Source organism: Podarcis gaigeae (assembly GCF_964106915.1).
Source record: "Podarcis gaigeae genome assembly, chromosome: 6".
NCBI lineage: Eukaryota > Metazoa > Chordata > Lepidosauria > Squamata > Lacertidae > Podarcis > Podarcis gaigeae.
In genome coordinates this window covers 54,835,193-54,860,072 of record NC_139682.1, presented here as the reverse complement: position 1 = coordinate 54,860,072, position 24,880 = coordinate 54,835,193, and the positions used below count along the sequence as shown (strand labels likewise).

Below are 24,880 nucleotides of genomic sequence, written 5' to 3'. Positions count from 1 at the left end.
TTCTTTAATGTGGGCATTTGCCAAGCCAGTTTTTAATGAACTACATTCCCCGTATTTAAATGAGTAAGATACTAATAGCAGTTAAAAAAAAAAAAAGCCTCTGTGAATACCACTTTTGCAAATAGCACATCAACATAGAGCAGAAGCTAATTTCATTAAACTACTTGTTAGTTCAGATGTCTTCCCATACCTACCATAAGTGTATGTTTAATTTATCTCTAAAGTATGTGATTTGTTTCTTGGCATTGTCTTTAAGTAAAAAAAAAGAGTTGCTTTTCTTTTTTTGCAGCTGTTCGAAGTAAGAGCAAGTAGCTTGTATGATGCGGCAAGGGGCTTTTGCTTTTAATTCTCAGATTGATTGGGACAATTGAATGATAATGAAAAACAGCTTGTTCCTCTGTTCCAGAGGTGACACTTTCCACATAATACTACAGAATATAACAAGAAGGATTTCTTGGACATGACTTAAAGTTAATTGACAACATCTGGCATTTGGAAAAGCTAGTAAGAAATGCCCCTTTTTGACCTGAAATATTGTTGCACATTACCCTAATCTCCAAGCATTGCAAGATTCCAGGGGTTCTGGTGCTTACCTTGCGTTTGTGTTTCCTTTTGGAAATGAGGCACAGTGGAGGCTGTGGTGTCTTTAGGATCTATGGTTTATTTACACACATATACAACCCAAGCCTACAATGGAGGGGTTCACAACATCAGCACCCCTAAAGTGTCTGCATTATTTATACATGGTGTCAAATTGAAACAGGTTATCCAGTCCCCGGCTGTCATGTTACAGCTTCAGTGCAAGCACAGACTTGATATTCAAAAGCAAGCAGTCACTCTCATGTGAGGCATCCATGCAATTTTGCCTCGTTTGCCATTTCATAGCCCTTGCTGCCTCTCTAGTCCCTTATTACAGTATTTTACTGGGGTGGTGTTATAGCAGTGCTAGGGACACAGAACTGCTCCATTGCTCTTGGGAGGCAATACAAAATACATTTAATACATTACCACGAGTTACATGACTCGGATCTTCTCCTGATATGGTCCAGGGTTCTTGTCCCTTTGCATTGGTTAATGCTAACACTGCTTCTGCATAGCCAAACATAACTAGTTTCTAAATAAAATGGCATGCTTGAGACAGAATATATCATTGCTTTGAAGAAAACCGATAAAGCATCCTTGTATACTGGTCAGTTCTACACGAATCATGGGTGTCTGATGGTTTCATCTTTTGCAAATCTACTGCCTTCGTTGCTGATTTTTAATCAAGTGCGCATTTTTTTTATTTAATATTTTCTTTTTTTAAGTTATTGATAAACTGTTCAGTGTGTGTGTGTGTGGGGGGGAATAAATCAATAGAAGTTTTTGATTGGCTGAAATGACTGGCAGTTGCTGCAGCAGGTTGCAGAGAAAAACGATTAGAATGGTAGCTCCTCCTGCCCCATTGTTATAAAGAGGCATCTCTTAGATTTGACATTGTCTATAATATGAGCAGGTAAGACTTAAAAGTGCTGTTTTAAAATGATGAGTACATATGGTACTGCACAAATCTACATAATTTGTTTCCTTTGGAATTTTACCACAAAGGGTATATACATAAATTAAAAGTGCTTATCTTGGAATTCAAAGGTGGAGTCCGTGTGTGAGATGCTTTTATGATACAAAATCTTGCCATTAAGATTAATGTTGAGATCAACTGATTATCAATTAATGCATCTTAATCCACTCATTTATTCTTGCAATTTTGATGGCTTTCATTATATTAATGAAATATTAATCATGAATACATTTGATAGTTTAGAAATTGAGAATAATCATTGACACTTGAAATATTTAACATTGATTTATATGCTGCAAATGCAAATGATTTTGTTTGAAGGGGGAAATGTATTAGGAGCTGCTTTTCCTCTTATGTTACAAATAATTATTAGCTATGTATATTTTAACCTGTATTTTGAATAGTAAAAGATTTCAGGTGAAACAGTGAAAGACCTGAGAAAGGTCTTCGATTTGTGCAACAGGGCTTTACTTAGATAGCTTTAAAAGAGGATTAGCCAAATTATGGAAGTTAAGGCTACAGATCTGCGTTCTACCTCCAACGTCAGAGGCAGGGTGTTTCTGAAAACCAGTTGCTGGAAACTGCAGGTGCTGTTGTGCTCAGGCTTCTGTAGGCCTCTAGTTGGCCACTATGAGTGCAGGATGCTGGAGTAGATGGGTAGTGACTCTAATGCAGCAGACCTTTTACCCCTCTTCTTCCCTTGCATGTCCTACCCCGCCAACTGGCTGGGGGTGGAGCTGTCAGGAGAACCTTAAGAGCTGCCAGGCAGCAGAGGAAGCAACCCCCACCTCAGGTTGCCAGGAATAGACAAGACAAGGGAAAAGTCCTTACCATAGGCTTTTATTCAATATTCACAGAAAGAGGCTTGGGAATGTGGCCCCTCTGAATAATGGTGTTGCTCTGAGTAAGTCTACACCCCCTCCCTCTCTCCTCTTCATGTGTCATCACTGAGCAGTGCCTTCTGCATCTGAGCTATCTGCTCTCCTACTTTCAATGCTTGCCGGGTTCTGGGAGGGGGGGTCTGGAATGCTTTCTAAGGACACTGTGCCCCTCTGGTGCTTTTTCTTCCACCTCTCTCATTATTTTCCAGCTTTTCCCCTCATCTGCCCCTGAGCTGTGACCTCCCTCATACCCCTGTTGTAATTCTGAACTGTCTTCTTCTTCTATGGAAGGGTCAGGCTGGGGAGGCAGGGTCTCCACCATTACCCCTCTGCCCAGTCCCTGACAATAGCAGTGCATAGAGGAATGAGAAGGGGTATCATTCCATCTGACAAGCTGTAATTTTTGTGTAAACAGGATGGATGGAAGAGTGCTACACTGAATTCTACCCTTAAGTTTAATATCCAGTGTGGTGTAGTGGTTAAGAGTGGTAGACTCGTAATCTGGTGAACTGGGTTTGTGTCTCCGCTCCTCCACATGCAGCTGCTGGGTGACCTTGGGCCAGTCACACTTCTTTGAAGTCTCTCAGCCCCACTCACCTCACAGAGAGTTTGTTATGGGGGAGAAAGGGAAAGGAGAATGTTAGCCGCTTTGAGACTCCTTCAAGTAGTGATGAAGCGGGATATCAAATCCAAACTCCTCCTCCTCCTCCTCCTTCTCTTCTTCTTCTTCTTCTTCTTCTTCTTCTTCTTCTTCTTCTTCTTCTATCCTATAGAATACATATTCAATAGTATCTCTAATTTGTTGTTTATTTTTCATTCCCTTTAAATACCTGTATGCTGTATGCAAGTCATTGTGAAAATGTGTGTTCAGGAATTAGAAGTATGTCATTCAGTGTATCATCACCACAAATTTTATATATATGTATTATTTACGTGATAAAGGACTTCTAAAAATACAGCATTGCTCTTGGCCTTTAGCTTTTGAGTATAGGATGGGGCAAAATCTACACACTGTACATGCATAAATAATACTACCTCAGAATTTAATTTAAAGGAAAGTCTCTCACAGATTAAATTCAACGCACATTTACTTGAAAGTAAGTTTGGTTATAATTTGTGGACTTGCTTCCAAGTGAACATGTGTAGGATTGGACTGCATTCACTCTGTGGAGTTATTACCCAAAGTTCTTGTTAAGGTACAAGCCAATATACCATATTTCTACTCAGAAATAAGCTGCATTGTGTTCAGTGGCTCTTAACTTCCAGGTAAGTTTGTATAGATCTGCAGCCTACAACCATGAGTTCCGAAATCATGCCATTAATATCAACTAGATTGTGGCAGTTAAGGTAATGTAAAACGATGCAGTAATATATATGAAAAACCATCAAGATCTTAAATATTAATGCAATGCAAATCATACTATGAAAATTGTTCCATGGCACATATTTAGGGCGATGCGATTTTAAAAGAACTTCTTAATGTTATTGTAATACATTAAAAGCCTGCTTCTATATATACTAACACAGGAGTTCAGGAAATCCATCCGTCCCATAATATTTTTTCTGTTCCCTTCTGGATTGGTTAGGGCTGATCTCAGCAGTGTCAGTAATTATTATTCTGATGACTTGCCCCTGAAAGGCACTAGCTTGTACCTGTGGGGACAGCAAATCCATTTGCCTGGCGCCGGGGAGTCGGAGGCACAGGCTGGCGCCAGAGAAGAGAAGGGAAAGATGATTAATATGTCTTATAGATTCACTGCCTCTTCACTTGTCCTAGACCTGCCAGTAATTCCACTCCCCTGTGGTTCCACCTTGATCACAGATAATGGAGGCAGATTGAAAGTTTGAAGACAGAAGCCTCTCTCTTTTCCTGAACTGACATTACTCACCCAGGCTAAATGAGCTGTACAGCCACCTGCACCTGCCTATGGGAAGGCATCTCAGCACACTTCACTGTAATGCTACAATAAAGCAGCAACTGCGCTCTAATTAAACAGTGTTTTCTTTTCCCCCCCCCTTTTGAAACCGGATAGCAGGCTGCCATTAGCAAACATATGATAATGCCGCAGAGAAAAGTAACTTAGGGTGACTGGGTTTCCCCCCTGTTTTTCTTTTTGACCTTTCTCATTTCTTTCTACCTTTCTCTGGCAATGATATTCTCCAAGGTTATTTTGAAGCAGTGCTGTAGTTATTACATATTTAAAGATACAAGTGGCAACTATAAATAAAACAGTAGAAGAAAACGTTATTTAAGTATGCCTATAGTTATGTCCTTAAAAAGATATTTGTTTTTGAAAAAAGTTTGACTGAAGCAGATCTCAGTCAGTACATCAAAGACAAATAGTCTTGGGACTCACTTTGTAAAACAAATCTTAACAGTCACTCTGAGCATATAAATTAAGATGATATGAAACAAGGCAAGAAAGTGCTATTTACTTGTTATTTATTGTGTGTAAAAGGAAAACAGTGTATGTGAATGCAACAATAGACACAGAATGGTAAAATATCTATTTTGCATCTATCAGTGAACCACCTGAAAGGAAAAATAAGCTTTAAAGGAACAGAAAACTGTTCTGAATGCTGAGTCAGACCACTGGTCTGCGTAGCTGAGTAGTGCCTGCACTGATTGACTGATGTTATCCAGGGTCTTAGGCAGGGCTGTCTTTCCCAGCCCTCCCTGAAGATGTGACATGGGATACAATGACTACCCAGGGTTGTGTCCAATGCTAGTCAACAGGTGCAGCTTTCCCCTTAATTGTACTTTTATTCTTGAAAAGGCTTACCCCACTTAATTTCTGCCTGCCCCAGGGTTGCTGGGTTGCTCAACCCCCCCCCCCCCAATGCCAACCACAAACCATGTAAAGAACGAAAAGCAACAACAGCACATTAAGAGTAAAAACAACAGTTGGGCAACCCTCTTGTGTGGATCAGGGTAGGGGTGGGAGCCTAACTTTGGGTTGCATTGGGGAAGGGGACCGTGTTACTCTGGCTTGCTCCTGGCTCAGGACCCCTGTCTCCTTCCCTGCCATTTCCTAGCTGGGCATTTCTCCCCCTCCTTTCCCTCATCTCCTCCCTCCCCCTTGAGATAGAGCAGGGGTCAGGAAACTTTTTCAGCAGGGGGCCGGTCTACTGTCCCTCAGACCTTGTGGGGGGCCAGATTATATTTTGAAGAGAAAAAAAAATGAACGAATTCATATTCCCCACAAATAGCCCAGAGATGCATTTTAAATAAAAGCACACACCAGGCAGGCCCCATAAATAACCCAGAGATGCATTTTAAATAAAAGGACACATTCTACTCATGTAAAAACATGCTGAGTCCTAGACCGTCCACAGGCCAGATTTAGAAGGCGATTGGGCCGGATCTGGCCCACGGGCCTTAGTTTGCCTACCCATGAGATAGAGGATAGAGGGCAGGACAGGAAGGCAGATCAGATATCTCCCTCCTTCCCCTTCTCTCTGAACCCTTCCAAGGCCAAGCAGCATCTTTACTGTCCTCCAGGCAGGAGCTCAGGGAGGGAAAACTTGGATCGGCATGATGCCAGTGGGGGCAGGTCCTTATTTGGGGGAGGGGAAACTCTGAAATTTATCTACTGTGATGCAGACAAAGGGATAAAGTCTGGGGTTTTTGTTCTTCTTTTTTGCCACCCTTTCTTTCTGCAACTTTCCTTCTCTGCCACCCACTTTCCCCCTCCCTTTTTCTCTCTGCCACCCCCTTTTTACACCTCCCTCTTTGCAGGTTCCTTCTTTCCCCTCTTCCTCCTCCCCCCTCCACTCACACTGGTGCTACTGTAATGCACACAAACACAAGCTCCTCCTCCTCTTTTAAATATCTCTCATAGCAATCCTCCATAACTTATTGACACACTGGAATGTCAACTGAAAACTGCCCTTCCTTCTTTTGCCCCCCTTCCTGCCCCACCCCCCTGATCCAAATAGCACGATAACATTTATTTTCCTGGCGGAGTAGAATCTTGAACAAGAGCACTCCTAGTATTCCACTTGGAGTTTAATCCTAATTTGCTTTTACGTTTATTAAGTTGCTTCATATATGATAAGACCTGGTTGGGGCAAGAGGTCTCATTAAATTCAGGTTGCATATTTTAGATGATATTAATTATTTTAGTGAGTGGTTGTTGACTTCGGCTGAAGTGAAAAGTAAAGAGCAACTGCTGAGTTATTTGGAACATAATAAAAGCACTAGGAAAATACAACATTTGGAAATCAAGTCAGCTGATGAGATAGAACGGTGGGGGGTGGGATAAATGTATGTTGTGCAAAGATATTAAATCACAAATTTCTGTACCTGACTCAGAAATGAATAACTGTGTTCTATTTTTGAAATAAGGTATGATTGCAATAAAGGCCAAGCTGCCTACGCTGAGTGTCATGTTTGAAGCTCAAGGAAGCATAAATCCCCAACCGTTGTGAATAAAGGTAGATTTTGAAGGTCAGGACCTTCTGTGTATTTGGCAATTAAATCAACCTTTTGAACTTCATTGTCCCTCCATACTGTTTCTGCTATAGCACTCATGGTCTGGAACTGAGGGTGATAACAGGTGTAACATTTATTTCAGGACAGCAAATGTGTGTTAAAACCACACCTAACACTGTTAAATTGTGGTCTTTACCAGAGAAAACAATTTATTTATTTATTTATTTAGCATAGTAGCTTAATATCTAAGAGACAGCTAACTTTCACACTCTTTCTGTCCATACGTTTTATGGAGAAGGGGAACATATGGCCTGTCTCCCCTATGCATTAGGAGATGAATATTAAAACTGAAAATGTAAGCTGTTTCAAGTCATAGCCTTTCATAATATAAGGTTTTTTGTTTTAAATTCCTTGCTGGTATAATGTGTGTGTTCTCTCTCTCTTTCTGTGTGTGTTTAGTGTATTTGGCTGTTACATTCTAGAGTGGTGACATTTATGGGAAGCGAATCTATTAAATTCTTTATAATGAATAGCATGTAACAGTGAAACATATACGTTTTACTCATTTTACCTTCCTCTGGGAGACTAAGGCAACATTTTGGCAAGTAGGAGTAAACAGCTTTGTGTTGGCATGCAGTAAATTAAACCGAGTAATTAAAATCAATAGCAAAACAGTAGCTAGGCAGAAAGGTCATATAGTGCAGCAGAAAATGTTGGGTAGCATATTGCTCCAAAATCAAAATAAATTCCTCAACTTTTCATTTTGCTTTACATGTCTAAAATAATTCTTAAGATTCATGAGGGAAATTGACACATCACAGGGCTTCCTTTCTAAATCCACACTGCCCATATGAGTGCCCTTTCTGTGGTGGCACCCTGGTTTTGAGTAGTATCACTATAGATGACTTGTGTAGTAACCAGCGTTGTAGCTAGCCACTCGGGTGCCCAGTGTGTGCGCATCCTGCAGCCAGGGGTAGGGCAAGCTACCCATGGGGGTGGGGCAAGCTGCTCATGGGGGCGGGGCGAGCCAACACAGGGTGCGCTGTGTGGAGCCCCTCCGCAGCCTCCCCCTCAGCTATAGGGTGGCTGAGGCGGTGGGCAGACGCAAACCCCACGCTGCTTGAAAAAGCAGCTGACTCCGAGTATATTTCAGCGCAGAGCTTGCAGGCAGTCCGCCTGCTACCTCCCCTCAGGAGAGACGCGTGGCTCAGGCACGCTGCAGGTGTGGTGCCTGCTGCCTCACCTAGCTACCAGTGATGTAGGAAGGGGGGGTACAGTGGGTGCGGGAGTTGTTGTTTTTTTAAAGTGTCATGAGCACTTTTTTTAAACCTTTAAAACACATATTTTTGCCATTTTGTCACCCCCTCAGTGATGACACCCGGGGCGATCCGCACCCACCGCACCTCTATTCCTACACCACTGGTGGTAAACACTTGTCTTTTCAGTGTCAGATGAAGGCCTTTTTCTTTTCAGATAAAATCTTTTGTTGATGGTTTTACCTGAAACCCACAGAAGGGGCTTCCATCCTGCCAATTCCATCGAATTCAGGATTACCAATGATGTGCTTTACAGGGAGCTGGATTTAGGTACTGGGCCTATTGGCAGACCAACTCTGCTTTCTAAAAATGTCTGCAAACATAACATGAAGGCTGGAAACGTTAACCCTTCTGCGTGGGAATCCTCACCTGGAGACAGTCAGGTTGTGTATCCACAGCAGTGACCAGAGGAGAATTGACTGCTGGGAGGAGCGCAGAGAGAAGAAACACCATGATGCACCTATAGCATCAAAGCAGGATGCCTTGATCTGCCACAGTTGCAACAAAACATGTCTCTCCCATATTGGTCTCCACAGCCACAGCAGGTGCTGTAACTCTCCAACAGTTTGACTTTAGCCCTGATGGCACACTCTTCCCTTGTCTCTCCGAAGAGGCGGATGCCAACATGGGATAGCAAAGAAAGCAACTAGAGTACTGCATTTTAAACCTGTGTAGCCATCATTGAAATTCCATCTTGGTAGTTAGCACAGAAAATATTTCAACAAAATCTTGTCACAATACAAGACTGAGAGAACATTTGATATACACAGTGTAGCCCACAACAGCAACAAATATGGAACTTTGTATGGTGTTGGAAGCTTTCACATACATATATTACAGCCCACATTTTAGACATTTGTATATTTAACTTGATAGCTGCATGAATTATACATCAGGTACTTTCTCAAACATTTTATGTAAGTGTATTGACAAATGTCCTTTAGTTCTTGATGAGATGCATGGTAGTGTTGCAACATTTTAAGACAATTTGCTTATAAGTTTTCTCCCATATGTTGCTTTTCCTTGATTACATCTGCCTCTTTATTTGGTTAAACAAAAACAGCTATGGATCTTTCCCACAATCCTACAGAACAATATTGAAATGCTCTCTTTACTACTCATAGAATTGCTGTATCAGTACAGTTCGGAAACGGGCCAGCAGGATGCATATGGTCTCTGAAATGCTTGTTTTCAACCCATAGAATGTCAGCTTCTGAGTGAGACTGATTTCATTCCATTTTCTGAGGATCCAAAGATAGGCCAGCAGAAGAAATTCTGTTGAGAGCTAGCAGAATACTTTGTACAGCATAGACTTAGCACAAATTAATATACTGAGACATTGTGGAAGAACCTCTGCATGCCTTTTGACTTGCAGAAGAAGCCGTCCCCTTTCCTGCCCCCAACCCCTGGGCAAGCAGTGGAATGGGAAAAGCTCCCATCAGGTGTCACAGAGCATGCTGGTCAGCAATCACACAGTTCAGAGTTGGAGTTAACTATGTGCAAAAACACAGTCTCCACAGTCTTGACTGCCAGGCCTAATGAGCACAGCAGGTCCTGCTCCATGAAATCAGTTGCCGAGATTGAAAGTCTCCACCTCCCCGCAGGGGTCTAAGTCCCCTCCTCTCCAGGGCTTCCCCTAAGCAGTTGGAGACTTTGCCTGCATGCAGCCTATTGCTGCTCTGCTTGTTTCTGGGACATGGGAGGGGAAGGGGAGCTTGTTGCAGCAGGAGGGGGAGACACCCATGACTCTTCACCATCTCTGCCTCTTGGCCTTCCTCCCCCAATCACCTACTTCAGGTTCTGCCTCTTATTCTGGACTTCTGTCTGCCATAGACCGTCTCAGCTTGCTAAACCCTGTTACCTCTTCAGCTTCTGACACCTCCTCTTCCCTCTCTCCCTTTGACCACTCATCATTTCCCCACCACCACTGCCTGGGCTCTGAGCCTTCTTCCCTTGGTGGTTCCCCAGTTGGCACCTCCCACAGTCATCCACGTCCAACCATCAGGTTGCCAAGGAAAGATAAGGGCGACAAATGCAGTGCTGAGCTGAAAGAGGTCACAATCTTATTGTTTCCAGGTTCCATGGAATTTGGCATAAAGCATGTAGGAATACTGCATTGTAGTTGACAATCGAACTGCTTGTAGGGGGCACTAAACTGACTCTTCCTGCTGGGTAACCCTGGGCATTTATGCTGTGGGGTATTGCAAGGTTCCATTGTATTCCTCATACTTTTAAACTTTATATAAAGTCATTGGGAGAGATCATCTGAGATCTGGAATGAGGCTCTCAGTTAAGAATTTAAGAAGAGCCTGCAGGATTACGCCAGTGGTCTATTTAGTCCAGCATCCTGTTTTCACAGTGGCCAACCAGATCCGTATAGGAAAGCCTGAGTAAGACCTGAGTACAAGAGCATGCTGCCACTTGTGATTCTTAGCAAGTGTTATTCACCGCCTATGGCAGTGGAGGCAGAACATAGTCATCATGGCTAGTAGTCCATGATAGCCGTATCCCCCATGAATTTGCCTAATCCTCTTTTAAAGGCATCCAAGTTGGTGGTCTTCACTACTTCTTGTGGAGCAAACTCCATAGTTTAATAGTACACTGTGTGAAAGAAGTACTTTTTTTTGTCAGTTCTGAATCTTCCAGCATTCAACTTTATTGGATATTCCTGAGTTCTAGTGTTACAAGAGAGGGTGAAACTTTCCTCTGTTAACTTTCTCAGCAACATGAATAATTTTATACATCTCTTATGCCTTCTCTTAGACACTCCCCCCCCCCAAACTAACGCCCCCCGCCATTGTTGCAATGTTTCCTTATAAGGGTGTTGCTCCACCTTGCTTTATAATTTTGCTTGCTCTTTTATGAACTGCTTCCAGTTCTACAGTAGCTCTGGCATGGCTGGCAACCAGTGCCTATAGTATTCTGCCCTAGTTAGTACTCACAGTTCATTGAGGCTACTTAAAGAGTTCTAAGAACTATGTAAATAATACTGCTCCTGCTTACTCCTGCATGGAGCTTTGCCCATATTAAAACTCTAGGCACAGGCTGCAGAGGAGCAATTTTCATCTTGGTAGCCCTGCTCCTTAGCTATCCAGTTCTAAGATGATGGGTGCAGTGGGCCTCTCCAGCTGCAGGCAGAACCAGCCACAAGCCCTATAGCAAAGTAAATATATGAAGACACTGAGTGAGCATGCTACCTTCTAAGTATTTGCCATTTGAGGCCTGAATATATAGAGCAGTGTTTAAACATTAACAAATAACAAGTTTCTCATGTAAATGCTCTTTCTAATCAAGGTCCTTTGCTAGTAACAGAGAACTGTTAATTGTGGTGGGAGTAAGATTTGGCCATAACTCTGGGAGACAAATAAAAAATGTATGTTAAGTACAATGCAGGGCAATTCTTGTTTAACTAAAAAGCCCATGGGAACATCCAAATTGAAAAGTGAGAATAAGTTAAGAGAATGGCAGGTAATTGCATCCCCGTCTCCCTCTGCAATGTTTTATCACTGTATGAAAGGGAATCTGATGGAGCGAGAGATTGTTTTACATGCTAGAGGGAAATGTGAATCTGTAAAACAGGATGCATCAGTAAATATTCATGCAACATCTTTGCTTTTGTGAAGCTGTTAATACAGAAGAAAATCTCCCTTCTAAACTGTTGTGCTCTTGTTTTACAAATTACCAACCTCTTGATGTTAATGGGCTTGGATGGGGGGGTTATTATGCAGTGTAAGTACCTCTTTGTCACCCTCCACTGACAGAGAATATGTTGGTGGTAGAGGTTGTTCTGTGCTGTGATGGAGGTCCAAGTTGCACCCAATCAGGTGGGTAGCTATCACTGGTGATCCTTTTGTCAGCAGTAGCCCTGAAGTGGTGTGGTACTGTGCGGCAGGTGAGGGCAGGTGGATACACTTGCTCCAGGCCTCAGAGGGCTAAACTGGCCCCACCAGAGACAGGCTGTTTTTTGTTTGTTTGTTTGTTTTTGTTTTGTTTTTTCATTTAATACTATATTCTAACAAGACATCTACCCTGGGCCTCAGACAAACTCTGCATGGGCCTAAGTTGTACCAACGAATCCAGAGCTCTGTTGATCCTCCAAGAGACCCAGTTCTCAGATCCCTTGGCTGTGTCAGTCCTATTGCTGGTGCAGGAAGAAGCAACAAAAAAACACCACCTCACCTTCCATCCTGACTGGAACGAGCTAGCAGGGTTTTGAATACAGTGGTGATTCTGCTCCTCTGATATTCCCTCATCCAGTTACGATTGTTCTGCTCTATTTTGTTTAAAATCTTTTTAGTCTTTTTGGTACAAGGTTATAGGGCAGCATACAAATGTCATAAACATCATATCCGGTTAATACCACATCTACCAGTTTGAAGAGCAATGCAAACTTATCATTATGGACAATTTAGACTGGAATCCTAAGCACACACAAACTGTGGTCATTTGTTTGCTCTGGGGTACTTTTTACCTTTGCTAGAGGATAGTGTCAGGTTATTTGTGAACCATATTCTACTCTAGATCAGTGTTTCCCAGATTTGGGTCTCCAGCTGTTTTTTTGGACTACAACTCCCATCATCCCTGATCCAAGTCTATGAAAGCTCGTCTAGTTGAAGGGAACTGGAGGGGGGACAACAAGAATCAGAGCAGTCTGAAAGACACCCTCCATCACTTATAGTTTTGTCATTTCGTCCCATTTCAGTACAGTGGTACCTCGGGTTAAGTACTTAATTTGTTCCGGGGGTCCGTTCCTAACCTGAAACTGTTCTTAACCTGAAGCACCACTTTAGATAATGGGCCTCCTGCTGCCGCCACGCCGCTGGAGCACAATTTCTGTTCTCATCCTGAAGCAAAGTTCTTAACCCGAGGTACTATTTCTGGGTTAGCGGAGTCTGTAACCTGAAGCGTTTGTAACCTGAAGCGTATGTAACCCGAGGTACCACTGTATACCCTTTCATTTTGCATTGCTTTCAATGGGAGACCCTGCTGCATTTCTGCTGTCTATACTTCTGCATGAATTTTTCAAATCAGCATGAATTTTTCAGGCATTCTTGTTCCTCCTAGGAATCATACTTGCCAAATTTCAAATCAATAGGGAAAAGGGGTCCATTTTAAAGCAGTGTTCAGATCAGTGTAACTAATAAATCAGAGTTGATCAGAGTAACTAATATTGCTCTCTCAAGTACGAACTACAAGTAATTAACTAAAGGGAATGTGAAAGTTAGGCTAGCACAAAGTGGAATGGTTTGAAATTGCTTGAATAAATGCAAGAAGCATTTGAGTGTGAACTCTTCTTTCACAAAGACAAAAAGCAGACGAGAGAAACCTGTAAACGCTCACTCTCCAAGAAGAAAGAGTTCACAGAAATCAAAGCCAACCTCCTCACCTCTTGTTTATACTTTCCCAAGTTCTCCCCCACTCACAACTGTGATTCAAGGTTTCCATATGGAAATAAGGTATATCAGAATGTTGGACACTTGTTAAAATGTGTTCCAAATTACATTGTTAATCTTCCTTTCCCCAAATATGCTTTCTCCCCAGTCCCTGTATAATAGATTCATCTGACCTATTCTTGATGAGGGGATGACTTTGAATGAGTATAAAATGAGCAATGAATGAATATATGGCATTAGTTACAGATAGGTAGCCGTGTTGGTCTGCCATAGTCAAAACAAAAAAAATTCCTTCCAGTAGCACCTTAAAGACCAACTAAGTTAGTTCTTGGTATGAGCTTTCGTGTGCATGCAGTGTATCTGAAGAAGTGTGCATGCACACGAAAGCTCATACCAAGAACTAACTTAGTTGGTCTTTAAGGTGCTACTGGAAGGAATTTTTTTTGTTTTGTATATGGCATTAAATAATCATAGAATACATCCAATTGTGCACCACCAGAAAGAGGTATTGGGTGATGGGGTCAGCGTGCTCATCTGCAGAACATCTGGGGTCAATGGAAGTCACGGGAGTGGCAGGGATACAGTTCAGCAAGGGCTACAAGATGGTAGGGGGTTTACAGAGTCCAATGTCTTATCGAGAATCTTTTTTTAAAAAATGCATGTGCTGTCAGAAAATCTTTTCTTGGGAAAAGAAAGTGGTGAGAATTCAAAGCTCTTAAACACAGAGAAACATATTGTAAATGTTTTCTATTGAGATTATGCAGTTTAGTTTATTCTGAAAGTGCATCTGAAAATGTTTGCCCACTTGAATCACACATTCCACAGTAAAAATAAAAATCAACGAATATATGCAATACTATTATAAACCCAAAGATGACTCAACAAATTCTGTTTGATATTCTGTCTACATCAAATTTGTATTGCAGCTACTTTAATTTCATATTAATAACTTACGTTGTGACCAAACAACAAAACAACAAAAACCCATTATGTTTGTAGTTTGGATGCAGATGTGTGTGAAAACAGCATCTGAAATTCAGACATCACCAAATTACTGCTGTAGTTTTTTGTATTCTTGGGAGGTTTTTATAGTTAGTCTTGTGTGCAAGATATGCCACCCAAGAGTACCCTAAATGAAGTTCACATGGATTTTAAAAATTATTTCTGCAGAAAGGAGGGGAATGGGAATAGATGAACAGATGGGAAAGGGAGATGGGAAATAGAGGAAAAGTCTAATTGGCTAATTGAAGCTAAGAGGCTATTAAAGCTGACCGTGTGGTCTACTGACAATGTACCATAGAGACTGGGGTGTGAGATTTAGGCTGGTTTCTTGTTCCCAGGCTGCTATGGACTGCAAAAAATAAAGTCAAAACATTCTATACCATAATGATAAGTTCTAGTCAATTAGACTGAAAACTGAAGAATAACATAAAGTGAAAAGACTAAAGGAGGAAAGGACAAGGAATCTTCTCTTACCCTTCTTTTTAACTAAAAGCAGCCTTGTGAAGCTATGAGTTGAAGAGGAAGAATGGCAGGGTAGGAGGAGTGCTTAGCTTTTTCACTTCCAGCCATGTTGTTGCTCAAAACCCACCCTACAACCTGCTTTTCTAGCTATGGGTGGTATCAGGATTCCTGCCTGGTGCAACAACCTGGGCTCTGATGAGGAGGGTCCAGTCACATTCAGCAGCACACAGATGCAGAGACAGTTATCCAGGCCTCCAATTTCAGAAGCAGCCAAGGTTTTGGTTTGGAGGGGCTGGCCCAGACCTTCAGCATAGCAGCACCAGAGAACAACCCAGGCGACATCATGGCTAGGCCTGAGCCACAGCCCAAGCCCAAGTGGACCATGGGCTCTTCATCCAAATTGGGACTTTTTAAGTTCTTACTCATGGAGCATGCAATCCTCACAGAACTGGATTCATCCACTGTAGGGACTCATGTCTCCATCTCAACCTGGCAACATGCTCAAATGAATTTCCCAGACTGGAGGAATGTTAGGCTCCAAGCCAGAGATTTTACTCTTTAAGCCTTTTATTCCTCGAGGAAGAGGTAGAGCCTGAGGGCAGGGGGTGGATTTGTTTCCAGAAGCCTAAAAGTGGCTTGTTTTGCCCAATCCTGCACTGTACATATAACACTCATATTATTCCTATACAAAAAAAAGAGATCTTTTAGCAGGTACCAGAAACAGTACAGTGAAAACAGTAAGTTTCAAAGTGTAGATACTGCCACGCTGAAGGATTGATCCATTACAAGTGTGGAATGGATGTTGTATGGCACTTGTGCTAGTTCTGCAGACGAAACTGGTCAAGCAGCCATGTATGGGGTAATGTGGTTAGACCACACCTGGAATACTGTGTCCAGTTCTGGGCACCACAATTTAAGAAAGATATTGACAAGCTGGAGCATGTGCAGAGGTGGGAGACGAAGGTGATAAAGGGTCTGGAAACCAAGCCTTATGAAGAACAGTTGAAGGGATTGGGCTTAGTAAAGAGGAGACTAAGAGGAGATATGATAGGCATCTTCAGATATCTAAACGGCTGTCGCATGGAGGATGGAGCAAGATTGTTTTCTCCTGCTCTGGAGGTTGAGACCCGAACCAACGGCTTCAAGTTACAAGAACGGAGATTCCAACTAAACATCAGGAAAAACTTTATGGCACTAATAGCTGATTGACAGTGGAACAGACTCCTGTGAGAGGTGTTAGACATATAAGTAGAGGCTGGATGTCCCTCTGTCCTGTATCATCTTGCAGTTGAGATTCCTGCATTCCAAGGGGTTCAACTATATGTCCCTTGGGATCCCTTCCAACTCTATCATTCTACGATTCTATGAGACTGAATTGTGTTTTGAGAGGTTGTTTATAAGTCAGATTGGCAGGCAAAGAAGCACTGTCTTTGCAGTGTGTGTTCCCCCTTTTCCTAATTAGCACACAATGTAAATGTACATTGCATTATTCCAGTTACCAAGAAATCTGTGTACAGCATATGCTTTGGGTGCATAAGGTCCCAGGTTCAGTCCCTGGCATCTCAGGGCAGGGTAGGGAAAGAGTCTTGCCTGGCACTCTGGAGAACTGCTGCCAGTCAGTATAGAACAATAGTGAGCTTGATGGACCAATGGTCTGCCTCAGTGTAAGGCAGCTTCTTATGTTCATATCACAGTCAACATATTCATGAAAGGTGATCAATATTCGTATTCAATAATAAATATGTTTAGAGTGCCGATTTCTTAACTTTTAACTAAAACACTGAAGGTTATGATATTTCACTTTATTTTTCTTCTGTGCAGAGAGAAACAGCCAGATGTTCTAAAAGCTATAAAAGCTATGGGGACTGCAATCAGGTGGTTAAAGAGGAGAGATATATGCAGAAGTGTTTCTAATTAATTGCATCTAGAATAAAAGCAATTATATCGCAGTATCTGAAACTGCTTTGGAAAATGGTTTCAAAATGTTTTTGTGGTTACCCTTCCGCCTGGTAAGGGCTGTTCAGTTCCATGTCAAACAGGCAACCCCTTCTTAACTCTAAATTCTTTGGGCAGTGTTAGGTAAAGTGTTGGTCAGCGTCATGTTTCCATTTCTAGAAGGAAACAACAGCAATGTTGATTGAAAGCTGCCATCTCTCGAGTGACTTCAAGGCAGCAGTCCTGAGTGAGGGAAGGCCAATTTATTTATTTATTTTGTGACGATTCATGTAAATGTGGTCATGCATGAGTGGAATGCATGTAAAGGTGTCTGTACATCATATGGTTAAAATCTATTCAGGGGACAGGAGTGTTGCTTGTCTAGACAGGAAATTGCTGCTTCCAAACATTTTACACCTTGCCCCTCAATGTCCTCCATCAAGAAATTGTGTACAAGCTTTCCCATCAGTTTGTGCGACTGGTTTGTGCATGTGTGTTTTGAAATCCAAACAGCCAACACTAGTTAGGAATACCTAACTAGTGTTGTTTCAGTATCATGCTGAAGCCAATGGAGTGGGAGATGATGGCTGTTGTTATGAATGGACTTTGGACATATTTTCATCAAATCGCCATTCAGAACTTTAGTTAGTTTGACAGTGCACATAAGTATTAATTAGCAATGTACATTTGTAGTCCTAACTAAGGCTCTTGGAGGATATATGTAACTGGAAATATGCTCCAGTATGGCTTCCTCGCTTTAGCTGTCACGTACTGCATGGCCTATAGCATGAAAGGGTGGAGCATTTCTGCAGATCTGTGATAAGATATATATTTCCCCCTCTCTATTTAGAAATGCAGCTAAATTTCACATTCTGAATCTGTTCCTGCCAGGCCTAGGTCACATTAGTATTCTACTGGCAGCTGCCTATAGGTAGTAATATTGTTTTGTCCATAACCAGAGGGAACAATCAGACTCAGCCATTCTCCGGCTATAAACCAGCCAAAGTAATTGGGTTTAATTTTAATTTTTGTAATAGCTTTAAATTAATAGAAGCAGCTGCTGCTACAGTGTGTGGGTGTCCTTTTCCAGCAGGCGTAGAACAAAAAGAGGGAAAGACTAAACAATGGTATGTCTAGGACACAGAGGTTAATGCAAGAACTGAGCAATGTCTTTTTCTTATCAAAACCCCCGATTGGCCATATCTAGCACCTTGTCTCTTGTGCTCCTCTGTCTCTCTCCCTTCCTCCCTTTTTAATTCCCAGATAAAATCTAATCTGATTAGGCTCCTGTATGTAAAGATGTTTTGTTGGTATTGAAACACCCAGTCTCCTTTTCCCTTTGACATGGGAACAGATTAGCACTGACAAAGTGTTAAAAGTGATAAGAATAGATTAACAGCCCCATGAGTCCCATTACAATTATATTTAGGGGGGACATGCTTTGTATTAAGAGTTTGAACCTTTTCTGAGACTTTGGATTTTTATCGCTCAAGTAAGGGTAGGTTTTCCTCCAGTGAAAGGCACTGGGTTGTGAAATTGACTTATGACTTATCCTAAATTATAAATTTCACTATAATATCCAAGCATATAGATAAATAATTTTCGTTAAAACTGTTGACACGCAGATGTTTGACTTCTTCGGACCAGAATGGAAGACAGCAATAACACCAAAGCATGATTGCAGAAACACACAAGCATGTTAGATTAAGAGATTAAAAATAAAATAAAATAGAAGCAACCTGTGCTGTGTGCCATCTGAACTAGTAGCAAACTAGTATCAAACAAATCTCAAGTAGCTTTTCCTAGCATTATGAATTGTTTCATTATAATGAATGCAGCTTCTCTTGTTGCCAGCGTAGAAACAAAGGTTCTGCACTTGCCAATGCACTGTTTGAACTTGCATTGTATTTTGAGGTCTGGGGGCTTCAGTTTATTTACTCACAACTGTATAATCTGTTTGATCTTATATACAGTGAGAGATACCTGATAGCATACCAGAGTAATGTTGGATGATAGAAATATGTTAAGATATTTCAGGAAGCTATTTGCTTAGCTGGTTGTATTCTAAACCACTGAGCCTCTTGGGCTTGTTCAAATTCGTGCAACAGGGTGAACTCCTGTTGCTCTGTCCCAGCTTCTGCCAACCTAGCAATTCAAAAGCACACCAGTGCAAGTAGATAAATAGGTACTGTTGTGGCAGGAAGGTAAACGGCGTTACCGTGCGCTCTGGCACTCGTCACGGTGTCCTGTTGTGCCAGAAGTGGTTTAGTCACACGACCCAGAAATCTGTCTGTAGACAAACGCCGGCTCTCTCGGCTGAAGCGAGATGAGCACCACAACCCCATAGTTGCCTTTGACTGGACTTAACCGTCCAGGGGTCATTTACCTTTACCTTTGCCTATTCCCCCACCTTCACTGCTATTTATATCAGATTGAAAACTATAACCCTCTGCCATTTTGTCTTTTACCGTAGTCTGTAAATAATAATAATAATAGTTTGTGGCTGGTTAACATCAGGATCTTTAGTCAGCACAATGTAAATAAAACAAAGAGCAACAATCAAGAGTGGTCCCCTTTATTCACTGGAGTTTAAAAGCCAAAGCAATACGAAGGACAAATAATTTTTATGTCATCTCTAATTAACTGCATCACTGAGACTTCATTGTATTTTGCCAGGAAGATGTCCGTTTTTCTTTGCATACTCCTTAACAGCCGCTAATTGGAAAGACTCTTCTATCATGAGAACTTTCTGTCCTCCGTTTCATATTAACAATGAAAGGCCAAAACTGATCCTCTCCAGTTGTCTCATTTCTCAGAACTATTACCGTAGGACCCATTACTACTGCTATGTCTGTAAATCATATTACGTTTTCTTCGCCATCATTGCCTGACGGTAGCTGACTTCTGCTACAAGCATTAGATGGGACCTGTTTATGATATTCCTTAATTGAATAAGCTACTGTCTGCGGGATGATAGTATGCTTTTGCCAAATAGGATTGGAAAATTTGTTGTATTTAATTGCAAGACCCTTGTGGAGTCTGTCCAGGCAGATAAAGGTGTACAGCCAGTACCCACATCCTGCCTGCCTAGGGAATGGGTCTTTTACTCACCCTTCCAAGATTGCTACATAATCATATTGAAGTATTGTGCTACTGCATAGATGCTGCACAGTACAAGGTTCTCTCATTCAAATTAAATAAAAAATCTACTGTGTTCCCCCCCTTACTTCCAGAGCCAACACCTGCATTGCCTTATGATGTGGTTTTATTCTATTTATTCTGACTATTAAGATTTATCATATAATATTGACAATAAATGCAAAAAAAAACCAAGAAGGAACAGCAGTGATATAGAAGGAAAGGCTGCAGTCCGATAGCCACTTGACTTAATACCCCACTGAAGACCCCACTGAACTTAATGGGTCTGTCTTCTGAGTAGACATACCTAGAATTGTGACGTATGGTAAAGCAGAGGTGAAGTTTTTCAAAGAACTAGAATGATCCAGATCTCAGTTGTCAGAGTTTTAACCTCCTCTGCATTAAGCTTGGAAGGTGGTGGGTGATTACGTGGAAAATGGAGGTGGATTATCTACATACCTGATTCAGATTTGTTCCTCTGCAGTCAGAGCCATAGAGCCATTATGTCAGGGAAGAGAGACTCCCCATTCTCCATATATGTACAACTTCACTGTTGCATTTAATTTAGCCAATGGATTTTGATTGTGGCATTTGTCTTATCTTTTAGGCAAAGGCTGCCACCCAAAAATGTGTATTATTATCGCTGCCCTGATCACAGGAAGAACTACGTTATGTCATTTGCTTTCTGCTTTGATCGAGAAGACGACATATACCAGTTCGCTTACTGCTACCCCTACACTTACACACGGCTTCAGCATTATCTTGATAATTTACAGAAGAGGAGCATGGACTACTACTGCAGAGAACTTCTGGGACTTAGTGTGGTAAGTAATAAATGCATTTGCCACTTGTAATATTGCCTTATCAAACTCTGGACCATAATGGCAATACAGTAGCATTCATCATCTAAGCTGATGTACCAACACATATTTTTGTTTTGTTGCTATCAAGGACACAACAGAGCTTAGCTGCACTGTGAAATATAGGCAAATACAGGTTCATATAAAGCAGGGGTGTCAAACTCAAATTCATCGGGGGCCGCATCAGCAGTTTGGTCACCCTCAAAGGGCCAGTTGTATCTATAGGACTATGTGTCCACTCTTTATTATCATAAATTATTGTCACCATCGCTAGAGGGCAGACGTTCTCTGGCTTGTAGGCTGCCGCGCATGCGCTGAAGAGGCGGCTTTCTTGTGTCAAAAAAAAAAGCGAGAATAAAAGGTGAAGGCTGGCGGCCGGCGGCTACATGGGCCACATGACGAGGTCTGGCGGGCCGGATTTGGCCCGCGGGCCTTGTGTTTGACACCCGTGATATAAAGCATTATGATTGTGACATGGAGAAATTGCCACATAGTTTGAATTTGCCTCCAAAGATATTAAAATAAAAATTTAAACAAGAAGAAAAACATTCTGACATGGATTTTATTGCTAACACCTTTACTCTCCCATCCTCTCCCTCCACATTCACCATGATTCTGTTCCCAAAGTAATGTGCTTCTCCAAAATGGGATGTCACTTTGTGTGGGCATATGTAAAACATGCCCATGTTGTGTCCAGCATTTATACTTCCTGTTGCAACTACCGCTGTTATTAACAACAAAACTATTTAGGGTGGCCTCTGCTTAGTTTTGCCAGAGCTAGCTACATAATTCTAGTATCAAAAAGTATGGCCTGCATTACTACTGGTGGCCACCAAGATCAGGCACTGATCTGTACCAAGACTGGTTAGGGCCAACCAATGAGGTGCAGAGGACTCTGGAAGTATGGTATTACAATTGAACTGTCAAGTCAAAGGGAGGGAGCCCATTGATGATATTCCACTCAGGTTCCCATGAAACCCGAAGTTGGGTCTGAATAAGGAAAACCCCAGGCATACATATGGATGTGAACATTACCCGTCATGAATCCTGTCCAGTCTGTTCCTTTTCCACGTCAAAATGGTACTTCTCTTACTATAAAGTAATGCAGGACTTGTATTAGGTAGGATTGGTCAAGTTGAAGATCATCTTTGTCCAAAAGGTGTAAATGCTATAAAGGGTCCTTTTATAAATTCTAGAGTTTATACTACAAGTTTATCAGCTGCTTCCTTGATTAATAAAAAAGTGCAAAAAGTAGAATATAGTTTCAAGTTTATCTCTGTTCTATGCTTCCCTACATGAGAATCAAAATTTAAAAGGGGGAGGGAAGGAGAGGGCAAATTACATAAAAGGAAAATGAAGTTGCTATTGTGATACTGACAATGTTTAAATGTCCATCTTGGAGGATGCATAGATCTGTAGTCTTTGTCTTGTCTTTTCTTTTTTTTCTTTCTTGATTGAGCACAAACATTGGCATAATGTTCAAAACAATCATGAAACTCCTTATAATGGAGGCACAAATATTTTATTTTTTCTCTTTCTACATAGCTACATATGTTGAAATAATGGCTTTAGAGTACATTTGGTCGTACCCAATTATTTGTGATATAGCTACAATGCAAAAATACTGTACTTTGTGTTCAAAATATGGTATAAGAATTTACTAAGTTATCATTCTAAATATTGACTTCGAGTCAGATATGTTTAAGCTTATGCAGTGGGCTTCTGCTAGGCTAGTGGATTTTTTTTTTAAAAAAAAACTTTTGTTCTTCAAGCAGGTTTCCCCCCCCCCCCCATCATATCGCAAACATCTTTTTAAGCTTGCTTTTTCTTAGCAGTTGGCCATATGGCATTGTGGAGTGGGGAGTTATATGGTAGATTTTTAATTGTGGACTTATAGAGCTAATTTCACGGTTCTTTGGGTTATGGTCATTATAGCTTGGTTTTTCTGTAACAGGCATATTGAGTGATGGAGGATTTGCAACAGAGCTACTCCATTTTTTATCACACAAAAAACCAACATCTACTACTGCACAACTGTTGAACCTTGCTCTCTGTCAAAGCTTGGCAAATAATGTAGTACTTTTTAAATAATCCTAGCTTTTCTTCATGTGACATTTTCCTAGAAAGCTTGAAAATGTGAGTTAAAGATTTTACAGTGTTTGTTGCTCATGCTCAGTTTTAAGAGGTTGAGAAAAGGTGAGCTCCCCACCCACTCCCTTGGTTATCTTGAACAACTTAAATTATCAGTGTTTGAGAGAGTTCACTGAAAGCAGATGCTTTCTGTTGGGTAATAGATTAAAGTCGCAGCATATAAAGGAGACAGAATAAGGTTATTATACCCAGAGATTGGTGAGTCACTCATCATGCTGCATTAATATTTTGACACTAATCACATTTATACTTTTTCTCCTCTGAAAACTTCCACAATTAAATCCATAAATGCTTCCTGAAATTCTTTGAAAATTAAAAATGGAACAGCAGTACAGGACATGCAATTTCCATTAGATTACCAAAGTTCACAGTGGTTGTAGAGCCAAATGGCACATGCTCTTTTTGCATGAAGCAGATCTGATTCTACTTTTTATGTCTGAGAGCTTTTGAACATTAAAATTCTGTGAAATGATATCAAGAATATGCAGTCCTACAAGCTTAGTACCATGGCAGATACCCATTTGGTACCATTTCTACTGACATGATTGTTCTGCCTTAGAGTGGTTGGTTTTTTTAAAAAAGATAAAAAATCAGCCAGGTAATTAGTGGCAAATCAGTTATTATAGCCAAATGATTTAGTTTTTTTAACAATATTTATATAGAGCTTGGTTGTTAAAAACCTATGGACTTCCAGATATTGTTGGGTAACAACTCCCATCATCCCAGAGGATTGGCTTTGCTGGCGGTGACTAAAGGGAGTTGTAGTCCAATATCTGGATGGTCACATTTTCCCCATCCTTCCTTTAAATCCTTCCACCATTTGGTTTTGTGATTGCTAAATACATAAGTGCATACTGTTAATTAATTCTTGTACTGTGCATGAACATAAGATTGCTCTATCCATTGAAGCAGCTCAGTCGGTAGAGCGTGAGACTCTTAATGTCAGGTTCATGGTTCAAACCCCACATTGGGCAAAAGATTCCTGCATTGCAGGGGGTTGGACTAGATGACCCTCATGGTCCCTTCCAACTTTATAGTTCTATGAACTATAGAAACACATACATCTGTATGCACTACAACATCATTGGAGCTCTGGCTTGGTGCAGACTTCCTCCTCCTTCTTCACAAACTCTTCACCATAAGGTTCCAGGCAGGGCAACTTACAACATTAAAGCATAATATTAAAAACAGTTTAAAACAGCTTAAAATCATAAAAAAATAAAATATCCCCTTATCCTAACTTTTTTAAAAAAATGAAATTATGTTTTATAGGAATTAGGGGAATGGAAGGTTGTTTAAATTTTGATTTTACCCTATGCAGGGTAAAGAACTATCTAAGCATATATTGGGGATATTGACCTATCTGGTGATTTCTACCTATGTTTTTCTGTAGTCATAAAAATGGGAGAATTACTAAATGTTCGAGTAGAGCCTACCATTCTTTCATTATCCCAATAAATAAATAAATAAATAAAAATTGGGTGATCAAAGGTGTAACAAAATTACAAGAACTGTGTCATGTTTCTTCAAGTGATAGTCTTATGCCAAATGATCACAGAATGAAGTCTGTTTTGTGACTTCTCCTTTCCCCCCAGTAGGCTTTGTTGTACAGAGATCAGAGTGAAGAAATTGTATACAGTGGAACCTTGTGTTATGTACTGTCCTCCTTACAAACGCTGCAGGTTACGAGGTCCGCTAACCCGGAAGTAGATGCTCCTGGTTGCGAACTTTGCCCTGGATGTGAGCGGA

The 24,880-nt window shown here is 41.1% G+C and overlaps 1 protein-coding gene across 2 annotated transcripts in view; it reads left to right on the top strand.

Moving 5' to 3' along the window:
* BEND5 (BEN domain containing 5) overlaps positions 1–24,880 on the top strand; it is a 736,551-nt gene that overhangs the window by 240,651 nt on the left and 471,020 nt on the right. For both annotated transcript variants that reach the window (XM_083742456.1, XM_083742460.1), the window contains exon 5: positions 20,728–20,944. In XM_083742456.1, coding sequence (XP_083598582.1) covers positions 20,728–20,944 — 217 coding nt within the window. The remainder of the gene's footprint in view (positions 1–20,727; positions 20,945–24,880) is intronic.